Source organism: Balearica regulorum, chromosome 8 (assembly GCF_011004875.1).
Source record: "Balearica regulorum gibbericeps isolate bBalReg1 chromosome 8, bBalReg1.pri, whole genome shotgun sequence".
Lineage (NCBI taxonomy): Eukaryota > Metazoa > Chordata > Aves > Gruiformes > Gruidae > Balearica > Balearica regulorum.
Window position 1 is genome coordinate 31,436,581 of NC_046191.1, and position 11,934 is coordinate 31,448,514.

At 43.5% G+C, this 11,934-nt stretch overlaps 1 protein-coding gene across 7 annotated transcripts in view; it reads right to left on the bottom strand.

Annotated features, from left to right (window-relative positions):
• Positions 1–11,928, bottom strand: part of TNN (tenascin N) — a 31,081-nt gene extending 19,153 nt beyond the window's left edge. The window contains exons 1-5 of one of the 7 annotated variants that reach the window (XM_075760468.1): positions 11,772–11,928; positions 10,100–10,175; positions 9,299–9,431; positions 3,698–4,153; positions 2,327–2,704 (exon numbers count right to left, since the gene is read on the bottom strand). In XM_075760468.1, coding sequence (XP_075616583.1) covers positions 2,327–2,704; positions 3,698–4,109 — 790 coding nt within the window. In that variant the 5' untranslated portion in view covers positions 4,110–4,153; positions 9,299–9,431; positions 10,100–10,175; positions 11,772–11,928. Of the gene's footprint in view, positions 1–2,326; positions 2,705–3,697; positions 4,157–9,298; positions 9,505–10,076; positions 10,176–11,771 lie in introns of those variants that run through there. The other 6 variants (XM_075760467.1, XM_075760464.1, XM_075760466.1 and 3 more) reach the window with 6 other exon arrangements.
• Between the last annotated feature and the right edge of the window lie 6 nt (positions 11,929–11,934).

An 11,934-nucleotide genomic window follows, 5' to 3' on the forward strand; every position in this document is an offset into this window, starting at 1 on the left:
ACATATGCCTAGGAGAGTTTGTGTTTCCGAGCAGGGTCTTTTGACGAGGGGCTCTGACAAAGGCGGTGACTCTCCAGCCCAGGGGAATCCATTTTTGCAAGGTGGCTCTTTGCTTTGCCCTGAGATGCACCAGAGCCATGGGATGAACCCGAGTACTTCAGGACTTGACAAACATGCTCCTGGTCAGGGCCCGGGGAAGCAGCCCCATGAAGGCACGAAGGGGAAGGAAGCACTGCCTGGACTTGGTAACCCTTGAAAACCTCCTCCTCTTGCTCTCCGACAGCAGAGGACCTCCTAGCCTGAAGCGAAAGGTTCATCACAGGCACAGCGCTAACTGCTGATGTGAATGAGGACGACGGGTGGTTGTGGGCCGTGCCGGAGTCCTCCTTGCGTTCCGCTTGCTCTCCTCAACCTCTCTCCATCAGGCAGCTGCTCCTCCAGAAGCAGGCTGAGGCCCTAATGGCTGAATCAAGTGGAAATCGAGCAGCACGTTTATAGATCCAGCGCTGGGCTGAGAGCTCACAGGGGGGCTTGTTGGCAACCCTGGCTCCCCTGGGAACACCAGAGTCCCACTTTGTTTCCCAATTTCCTGATTACAGCATCAATACAAAGACTTCCTGGTTAAACTAATACTGTGCTGAGATACCAAAAAACTGGTTTTGTGGATACACTTGTTTTAAACTGCTGGTTTATTCATCTTCGGATATCCCACAGTGCTATTTTGGAGTGCCAGTAAACAAAGTCCAGAAAGAGTACAGGCCAATACCTGCTGTTCAATGTGTCTTTATCCTCTATTTCTCCTTCAGAAAGAATTGCAAGACATTAATTAAAGTGTTGCATGCTTGATAGCAACTTCTAGATGTTCAGACATTCCAGTTCCCATGGCAATATACCACAAAATATGTGATTTCATGATCCAAGACACACAAAAAAAGAACATCATAATAATGATAAATAAAACCAGCTCTCAGTGTAAATCTCCCAGAATGCAGAAATCTAACCCAAATTGGAACAGAAAAGAATCTGACATCTATGGAAGAGGAGCATTTGGCTACAGATGCTGAGATGGGAGCCTTTGGACTTCAGTTTTTAAGCAGGAGTGGAGGTGTAGTGCTCAGAAACTAGCAAAATGGATTATGCTATATGCATTAACTCTATAGTGCTCACTCACTCAGAGAACAGAGGACACTTTCACAGCCTGTAAAACAGCTGCAGGTGTTGGGTAAGGAAGAGGATCCAAGGCTGGACCCAGCCAGCCATTTGGGGGAGGTTGGCTGGGCAACAGTTCTCTGGGAGAATTGTTCCTGCTGTGGGAGAAACTCTTCCACTTGCCACCTCTGTAAAGGTGCAGCCTCCTGAGCAGCAAATCCCAGTCTACTGACAGGAGAGAAGAGTACTGGAGCCACAGAGAAACATCTCTGGATAGCGTGGAAGGGGTAGGAGGAGTGAAGTTTTGATGCAGAGCTCGTTTGGATGAAGAATTTGAGGTAATAATCTTTTAAATAAAAGGTGAATCTCTAAGCAGATAGATCAAGCCTGAGAGGTGAGGGATGATCTGGAGCAGAAAAGACCTGTGAGTAAGGTCACTGCAAACCCTTACTGAGCAGTACCTGGTGCTCAGTGTGTGGCTGTTACCTACTTCTCCTCTTCACGAGGAGCTCTGAAAGATTAGACCAAGCAGTGATGTGCTAAGAAAGGCAGCTTCCAAGGTGAAAGGCTGAGTGCTGAAGCCTGGACTATCAACTTGTGGTTATAGGGAAGTGATAGGTTTTTCAGAATTAAGCAGAAACTGCTGGACACACACCTCAACGTCAGCTCAGTCAGGTCTTCTCAGGCAAATCCTACTGCCTTGTAACAAAGCAGGATAAGGGAGGATTTCCCAGAGACCTCACTTCAAAGGGAGGGTATTTTAAGGGTTTATGCATCCTTTGTCTCACAGGTTTTATCAAATCAACTACCTTACAGGCAAGCAGCACACACTGCAGCAAACATGATTTTTACCTTCTGTTGTCTCATTTGTATGTCAAGAGACAGACTCTGGCTCCTTCTTTAATTACAGGCTCCATACCCAGTTTTGCTCTCTCCTTCAGCTGCTACACACAGGCTTATGCTAGCGTTACCACCTTTCCCCAATTCAGAAATGTTTTCCAGGCAATTCTTGAAGACATGGACCAGTTAGCATCCCTAGCCTAGCAGGAACTCAGAGGGGAACATGGTGACGCCAGGCTTGGCTTACCTACAGGATTAACCAAATGTTTATGGGAGGTAAAGAGGGAAACTCGGAATGAAAGAAAGAAGGGAGAAATAACTCGCAGGCATGTCTTACCCTGGGAGCAGTCAAGGCCAAAGAAGCCATCGTGGCAGTAGCACTCTCCTGTGTCACAAAACCCATTGCCACTGCAGTCCCCGGGACATCGTTTCTCGCTGCAGTCCTCTCCGATGAACTCCTTGTAGCACTGGCAGAGCCCTTTGGCTGTGTCACAGATGCCGTTGCCGCTGCAGTTCTCGGGACAGAGTTGCTGGCTGCAGTCCTCGCCAAAGTAAGGCTCATCACAGACACACTTCCCACCATCGCAGTGCCCGTGGCCGGTGCAGTGGCCGGGGCAGGTGGGGCGGGAGCAGTCACTGCCCTCCCAGCCTTTGGCACACTTACAGCTGCAGGTCTCATAGAAGAAAGTCCCATGGCCACTGCAATGCGAGACACCTGGCCAGAGCAGCACCAGGATGCACAACAACAAGTGTGACACACAGATGAGGAAAAGAAAAAAATAAAAATTAAAAATTAGAGGTGCAAAGGTGTGTTCAAGGTCATTAAAAGGAAAGCACGAATATCTCTGGAAAAATATGGGCTGAAAAAGACCTGAAGACATCACCTTGTCCATCTGCCCCAGGTCCAAGGAGGGACCAGCTCCACCCTTGCCTTTCCCAACACATTTGTCCATAGTTGGCTGGAGCACAGATTCCATGACCACCCCAGAGAGTCAATTAGGAAACTTTTCACAGCCTCTAACCTGAATCTTCCTGGCTGTAATTTAAGCTCACCATATCTCACCACAGTTTTTAATCAAGATGGAGAGCACACTATTCTCATCTGCTATATACCTGTATTTTTCATATAAGCAAAGACAGCACTACTCCCTGTCTCCATTCCCCAAACAACATCAGTTTGTTAATTTTTTTCCTTAGAGGTCATGCAGTGCAAAACTTTTTTTCCAGGCAGAGCCAGTGGCCAGCATAAAACATCATCATCATCATCAACTCTGCCTCTTCTTTTAGTCAGTTATCAAGGAGGAAATAAAAAGACAAATTCTCAACAACTGCAAAATTCCGGAGGCAAAAATGAGGAAGGAAAAGACAGCAAAAAGAAGCGTCTCCCTCATCTCCCACACTCTCCTCCCCCAGAAATTCCTTCATTGAATCCTTCCACCTATGTGAAACTCAGGAACATTTCTTCTGGGAGATGCCTGAGGAGATCGCCCCTGCGCTAGTTCCAGAAACGGTATGCACTACCGCATTTTGGGACCTTCAGATTTCCTTTCACATCACAGAAACTAGAGCACCATCCCATCTACAGGGCTTGAGCATTTCACTCACGGAGAATCCCCATAACATTGCTAAATGGATTCCAGTCCCCAAATCTCTGCAGTAAATCGGCTGTATCTGGGATGTAAGAACAGATACTGCAATTGTTACTGACCTTGGCTTCCCCCACAGCACTTCTGAGGGCTGCAAACTTCTCTCAGCTCTGCCACTTCTTTCTCAAGCTTCTCCATCCTTTCAAGCAGATCCTTAATATAGCTCAAAGTTTCACAGTCCCCTTTGGGTGTATGCACATGGATGTTGTGCCTAAAGATTATATTCTGCTCTTCATTTTCCTCGGCCTCCCCAGGATCTAGCTGCACCCCACTGTTGCCTTCATGCTGTAACGGATCTGCTTCCAACTTAATCTGAGAGGAGGCGGGCAGGTCAATCTTGTAGGAGTGGCTGAAGGATATTCTTTGACCATTGCTGGTGCAGTTGTGAGATGCAGGTTGCTGAACGGCAGATGTCTGAACAGCACAGCACAGCAATACTCCCACTGGGAAAGCCAGCCAGCTCTGGAAACCCATCTGGTAGGCTTTCAGAGCCAGCACTGACCTCTCAAACAGCACAACTGCTTTGGAGAAGAGGAAACATGTAAGAAGTGTGATCGTAAAGCTGGTTTTCATGATTTTCTAAAAGACAAGTTCTGGTTTGCCCTGATTCAGTACTAAGTTGGTCAGCACCTGGAACAAAGTCACACTGGGTGAGTTAGATACAAAAGAGCTTCCAGACTGCCAGGCTAGGAGCTTTAAGTTTGCAACTTTCAAGTGAAATTTAATTTCAGATTTCCACTGCAATTATTAGTTGTGCCATAGCACTTCGCATTTCCCTGCGGTTACAATCAGCCTCCCAGCTCTGATATGAATTACCGGTCATCTTTTTGGCCATCGTAATCTCCAGCAGCTTGTGTGGTTTTCAACTAGAAGCTGGTAACTGTGCTGATGCTGCACGCATGAAAAATTCAGAGAGCTGACATCGATCTTTCGGTACAAGACATTTGGGAGATAGTTTTGCTCACTTTACATGCATCATGCCATGAGATACCTTTCCCAGGACAGCTGCATTTCAGGCACGGGTAGAAATTTTTTCAGGAAGGTGTTGAAGGGGATGTCAAGAGTCAGCTTCTACAAGGACACTCAAGGAGTGTCAATCAGCTAAGAGAAGTGGACCGCAGAACCTGGCCAAGTGTCAGCCCCGGCCTTAGAGTCCTCATCTCTGCCTCTGCCCACTGGAGACAGAGGAGAAGGAGCTGAGCTTCTGTGGAGCTGAGGACATCTTCTCCGTAGAGGCAGGACTGAGATCCTCACCTGGCTTTACATGGGTTGTTAGTTACATCTCACAAAACCCTCGCTTTGGGTACAACTGTCCTGACAGCTGCACCCGCTGTCTTCAGCTTCAGGGTCTTGAGTGATTTCTAACTTAGTCCACCACTTCAAAAAGGCCCTTTAGATTTAAGTTATCGGGTTTTAGCCATGGGACTCAAATGATACATAAAATTAAATCCATCCTCTTCTAATACAGCACATAGCTTACACTGTTATCTGGATTGGGGAGAATTAAAACATTTCCTCCAGTTGAAACTAATGTGTTGGCATTTTGTGTGTCTGAACACTGGCTTCACTTGAGGGATTTCAAGTTTATTTTGCTTTGACTCAATTATCTGATTTATTACCTCAGCATTGGCAAGGTTCATTTAGAAGCTACTAGAGCAAATCTGTTAACACATGGAGTGAGAGGATGTGTTGTAAACCAATTCATTTTCCTGTACTTTTGATTTCAAAAATATTCCTCCTTTCCTACCCTGCATGCATAAATAGGAAGAGCTTGTTTTCAGGCTGATGAAGTCTCAGAACTAAGACTTTAAAGTAAAAAATAAAATATTACTGTTTAACTACACTGATATTTAGAGGTCAAAACTGAAATCCATTTAGTTGAAAGTCTTCAGGTAAAGCCTTTAACAGAAACAAAACTGTTTGCTGTAAAAAATTTATGCTGTCAACCAAATAAGAATTTTGGACTTAAGAAATGAACACCTCATAGACAAGAATAACAGGAAGGAAGGAACTGAACAAACATGGGAGAAAGGATAAAATGTAAAGTTAGAAACCTAAATTTATCAGTTGGCTTGTTCAATGTTACAAACAATTTTGGCATTAATGTTAGATGTCAATCCATACAGGAGGTGATATATACTTAGTTAAATACTTACAAATTTCATATCACAGGATGCAAATACAAAATGCCACCATATGTGACTTAGTAAGCAGTCAGGTTATTCATTGCACAAGCAGAAGAAAAAAAAACATTTTAAAGTGCTAAATTAGGTAACGTGATAACTAGAAACCATTTGGCCAATATGTATCCATAGTAACAGCACATCTGAACCCATATAACAGTGCTGCCCCAGATAATACTCTTTGAAGTAACAGAGGACTTTACTCCTAAAGAATCATACTAAGTTTTCGGCTCCTCTGCTATTCCCATTATAATCACATTTCTCAAAGTGATACAATGCTGGGTTATGATGAAAATTAACTGCTTTGTGAAACATCCCTAGGTCTGCCTTCTCCTAACTATCTCCTAAAACTCTGGAAAAATCCCTGCCATTAAATTCATGCCCTACCGTTGGCAACACAGCTGAAGGAAGGTGTCTTTCATGCTCAGAAACACGAAGGTTTTGTTGCTAAATAACGAAACCAAACCACATCACCATCAGAAATACATATTATACATGCTTACAGCATGTATATGTAGCATATGTGGTATATATAGCATGTGGCTATATGACAGGCCACTCCAGTGCTAGCTCATCTCTTTTCAAGGAAAGTCATCACTGACATCAACCAATATGGATTTCAAGACTCAGTCTACAATTCTTTGTCTTATACAAATTAAATAAAATAAGGGAGTTATCTCTATTGCTCATTCCCAAGGAATAATTTCTTCAGGGATTTTTTCTTCCATTCAGTACTTACCTACTACATTTAACTTACAGGAAGAGAAAAGGAAGGTGGAAAAGCACGTTTTCTGCCGAGGCAGGGTTTCTTCCCCATCTCTGTCTCCTGAGTTTTTGCAGATACCTGTTTGTGACCAAAAATGCAGCTTTTCCACCCTGACCCAGCTGCTATTCTGTTTCCCAAGACTCCTCTCCCTCAAAGGCCACAGAAACTACCTATACCTTTCTTTTCTGCTGTGCAGACTTCTGAAACAAATCAAGTCATAAGAGATTACTTCTGAACCAATTTGATATCTAAATTCTACAGATTCCCACCATAGTCCACTGCAGGAAACCCCAAAAACTTTCATTTTTTGGTTTTACTTCCAATCCTCTGGAGATGAAGACCCCAAATTATATCTACACACACACCCCTCCAGCCAGACACACACAAAATCCCTTCTCTCAGCACCAAGTGCTGAATAGCATTCTGTTCTAACATGATGTCATTACTAATTAGGGCTTCATGGGAACCACAAATTGATCTCAGATTATTTTCCTGGGCCTGGAGATCATTCAGGAGGAAAAACTCCTGAACATAAGCATTTCTGTCAAGCATAATGAAAGAGCAGGACAGCTTTTTTGGCTTCCTCATCATGTAATAAAGACATTTTCCCCTGCTATTAAAAAAAAGTGGGTTTAACTGATTCTTCACAGAGAGTATCACGTCATAACATATAGCTAGCAATAAGAGCTTATTAGGGAAATGATTCATTTAGGAAAGAATGCCTAACAGTCAGATCTACTAGGCACAGAATATTGTCCTAAGGAAAGGGATGGAAGAAGCCCTTGCTCACATCTTTTCAGCCTTTGCAAGAGGAAAGCACGGGATGATCAAAGCTGGAGAGAACGTACCGTATTTATGTGAAAGACTCCAATGATCTAATTCTGCAAGTCTTTTTCCATCCTACAGGTCAGTGCTTGAAGATTTGTGGTATAGGCCTTTGCAGTATTACCTTCTGCTAGTACCCCGACAGCCCTAGGAGATGCATGACTGGAAGCTGCTTCTATCAAGGCAAGAACTGATAAAGACACAGATTTAGATACTTAGCAGGGTGCTGCCCTGTGGAGATGGGACTGAGGAGAGAAAGGAGGACTTGTAGTCACAGGAAAAAGAAAATGCAGGTCTAGGACAGCTCCAGGGTTGCAGAAAAAGGAGAGAGAGAGAATTATAAGATCAAAGTTTGAGAAATGGGGCAGAGTAGAATACGTACATATCCAAGCAGCAAGAGTTATACAACACAACACTAGAAGCAACATACATTAAAACTGAAGAAAAACAAACAGAAAAAAAGGAGATGCAGTAAAAGGAGCCATGGGCTGAGACTTGAGCTTTCCAAGTACCAAAGGAAAAGTGCATTTTGCGATTTTTTCTAAGCACAGCATTTTCCATGCTAGGGCTAGAACAGAAGCCGCCAAGTTGTACCACAGTACTAGAGACATGAGAGTTGGCAGTTACCTAACTGCCAAGTTCAAAAATTGGCACATTTAACCATCCTAAAGCCAGGGGAGGTTTCTTGAGGAACACAAGAGGAATAACAAATGTTAGAAGACGTGTCAGAAAGTCCTTAGCAAGTTCACACAAGTGCTGCTGATATCCAAACAACCATCACCTACTTGAATAATTGTCCAGAAGAGCAGGAACAGATCTGGTGGACCAACACTAGGAAGGTAGCATTTAGGCTCAAGAGACACAAGCATTATGAGCGATAGACATTTATCATGTGCTCTGCCCTCAAATGGGTGTTGTCTGTAGGATGCCTTACTGTTTAAAACATGGAGATGACAATGTGGGAGCAGGGGAGTGCATAGCAGCAGCATGTGGAGAGAAGCAAATGCACCTGCAGAGGCACATGGCAAAGCTGTGTTCTTAGATACAGAAGATAATGTAAGCAGCACAGAAGTTAATAAACAGCTTATTGCTGAGTAAGTGAGAATACAGTTGTGCTCCTTACAGCCTGCCATACTTTTAGCAATAAAGAATGGCACACGTCACTATCACCAAAGAGTGGAACTGAGTCACAGGACTACTATTTCTGTTGGCAATCTGACAAAAATGAAGGAGGGTCAAAACCCACACATAAATGGTGGTACTTCTACTAAGTTGCTAAGAATCCCAGACCATTTTCCTTCTGCTTTACATATTTTTCTTGGTGAAGCATTCGACTGAGGCTAGTAATTTTACAGACTTTCCATAAGTGTAATTTAGCTTAACCAATTGGATTATTTGTCTTTATTTTCCATAGTGAAATTATTCTGCTGTTCCAAACCTCATCTACTTTAGAAAGCTCTGCATATAAAATACATCCTCCAGCAAGATCTCATGACAAAAGGAAGGGTTTTTAAAACTGTCACACAGAAATCAGAGCCTACAATGAAAGTTGCCAGGAACAAACATTTGAAAATAATTACCTTCCAGGTTAAACCCTGGCTCCATTAAAGCCAATAGCAAAACTCCCACTTACTTTAGCAGATAGGTGATTTCATATGGTTGGAGGAGACAACCCGCAAAAGCTTAAGCCCTGCAAACTGGAGTGACATTAAATGCTACTATGCATTTTGCAATAATAATACAAGCCCACAATACAGGATTATTGATGTTTGTGTAAGGCTTTCAAAGCCTTGGAGAGCATCTGCTACAGGAAGTCAGAGAGAGATCGGCTGGGTTTTTCGTTCAGAACAAACAACAGGAATCTCAAGGAAAATAAAAAATACTTTTACCTTTCAAGTACTCCCAGCTGTCTGGTTCAGAGCCCTTCTGATGCAGCCACCACTTGCAAAGGTAATTTGAGCAAGCTTAAAGGTCCCCAAATCCTCTCCTCTTCCCAGTCCAGCTGCAAACCAGCACCCGTCCCTGCTGAATTTAAGTCCTCATGGACCAGATGAAAGGAACCAATAGAGGCAATGGGGTGTTTCCCTCTCAAAAACTGCCTATGGAGCACGCTGGGTTTGGGAGCAATGTCGGTAGCAATGCAGGGACCATTTCGTATTAATTTTATGAGGAAATTCCAGTCAAAAGCCAGGAAGTCTTTCCATACCCATAAATCCAGCAGCAAACGTCCCAGAGTTATCACATATTGAAAAGCATGTTTGAAGTATTAATAATGTGAAATTTGGGTGGGGTAACATAGAAAACAAAAATAAAATGCCTTTTAAAACTTGCAGTGGTTAAACACAACATTGCAATTATCTAGCACAATACTTTAAAAAATCCTCAAGAACTTAAGAGAAAGCAAATTATGTGTTGTAGGCATTTTTAAGGTACCCACATGATTATTTTAACCATGTGCATTATTAGGCCCAGTTTTTAGATAACAAACTGTCTCAGATTCTGCCCAGTTGCTTCGCTTTACTGCAACCAGAAGCCATACTGAGGGAGCTGAAGAAGACAGCAGCCTAAGGGCTATCAACACGCATCATTAGACCTTGCCAGTCTCAGTCACTGCAACAGGGGGGGTGTGGGTGTGTGTGTGTGTGAAGTTAAATACAACATGCTTACCAAACCAAACACTGCTAAGTCACACCAGGGCTCTGTGTTTTCTTTCTCAGTTTGTATTTTTTAAAGCTGTAAGCACCAAACACTCTGTCCAGGGCAGCCCTGTTACAAAAAAAAAAAGGGAAAGATAGTGGTGCAAGGTAAGACGCATGGTCCCACCTCCACAACTAGGTGATGCTCTTGAGCAAACCCTGGCTGATGAAATAGTTCTTCCCACACTCCCTGGTTCCTCACTCATCTGGACCATCTAACAGACAGAGACACCAAGAGGAAGTGGAACAAAATATTGAAGAAACAAATGCGTGCTCTAACATCCAAACCCCCTTCAATCCTATCCGGCTCCCTACTTTATTTGCTCTGCTGATATTCTACAGATTGTTTTTACCAGCTAGAAAGCTGCAAAAATAGCAAGTTATAGACAATAACATCAAGCGACAAAGCTTGAAATTCTCTCCCTGCAAACACCTGAAACCTACTTTCAAGCCAGTCACGCATCAACACACCACATCAGTGGGAAGCACAGTGGCAAACAGCCTGAGAAGCAAAGGGCTCACAGAAGGGTTGCAGCCCACAGGCTTTGCAGGCTGAGCCCTTGCTGCTGCAGTTTCCCTCCACAGACAGACCCTCACACAAGTTTAGGAGCAGCTTTCCAGTTTCTCCAAGTACAAAGGGAGCACAGAGAGATGAGAAATGAGGCCTGAGAGAAGCATCTCACCTCTGCATAGCTCATGAGACCCATCTAAAGCAAGGAGAAGTAAAAATAGCTATCCCTCTGTGCCAGTTTAATGCTCTGCATAACAGGTATTAGTGGTTTCAGCTTGGCACATCCACAGGACAAAAACCTTCAGGGTAGTTAACACCTGGATTGGCAAGGCAGCCAGAAACTGAACAGGCTGTGGAGAATTAACCACTTTACCAGCACCAAAAGTGGTCTTTTTCCACTGATAACCATCACCTGCACCATCAGCCTAGATGGGTATGTGGCTGTGGAAGGTGTTGCTGCTGACTGCAGTGTGGATAATAAAATTTGACTGCATTAGCCTGCTAGTCTGGCCACTTCTTCCAGATTGCACCTAGGTACTTCAGGACTGGTGTAACGTACCAAACGTTTAAGTAAAATTCCTGGCACGCAGACAACAAGCAGCATGACAAACTGAGGGAGAATCCAGCTTCTCACATGACTTTTTGGATGTAGCTAACAAGCCGATATGAATGGAAAAATTAATCAAAATGATTAATTCAACATCAAAACTTTAATAGATGTTCTCCCTGAAATCAGGACTTACTTTAAACACCACCTAAGTGAAGTGCCAGTCAGCAGAACAGGACAGTTTCCCTCACAAAACAATAGGGCAACCAAGAACAACAGAAGCAGAATTTCCCATGTATTTTTCAGTTTTATGATTGTACAATTTTGTCTGTAAAAGGTTGTAACACCCAAAATTCATGAGTGGAAAAAAATGCAAAACGCTGATACAAATTTAGGATTAGACCTAGGTGATAAGCAATGGGACAAAGACACTCTTAAGAAACAAAGCCAACCCCACATTTACGAAAGCAGCTGGCAGATAACAGCAGGCACGCACGACAAATGTGCTTTTCTGGACAGGGACCCCACAATGCGGCATGATGCCTCTGAATCACATTTTCCTGATAGGACTCTTTCTCCTCTCATTTTTACAGACTTTCCTCTCCAACCTGCAAACCTTTTGGTCCACCCAAAGTCGGATCCTGAGGTTTCTGTGGAAGATGCCAGCTCTCTCTAATGAAGGATGGTCAGCCACCGAGGCTGACATCAGCACCGGCATACACAACGCAGCCCTCTAAAGCGGTTTGGGTTACTTTATTTATTGGTTTTTTT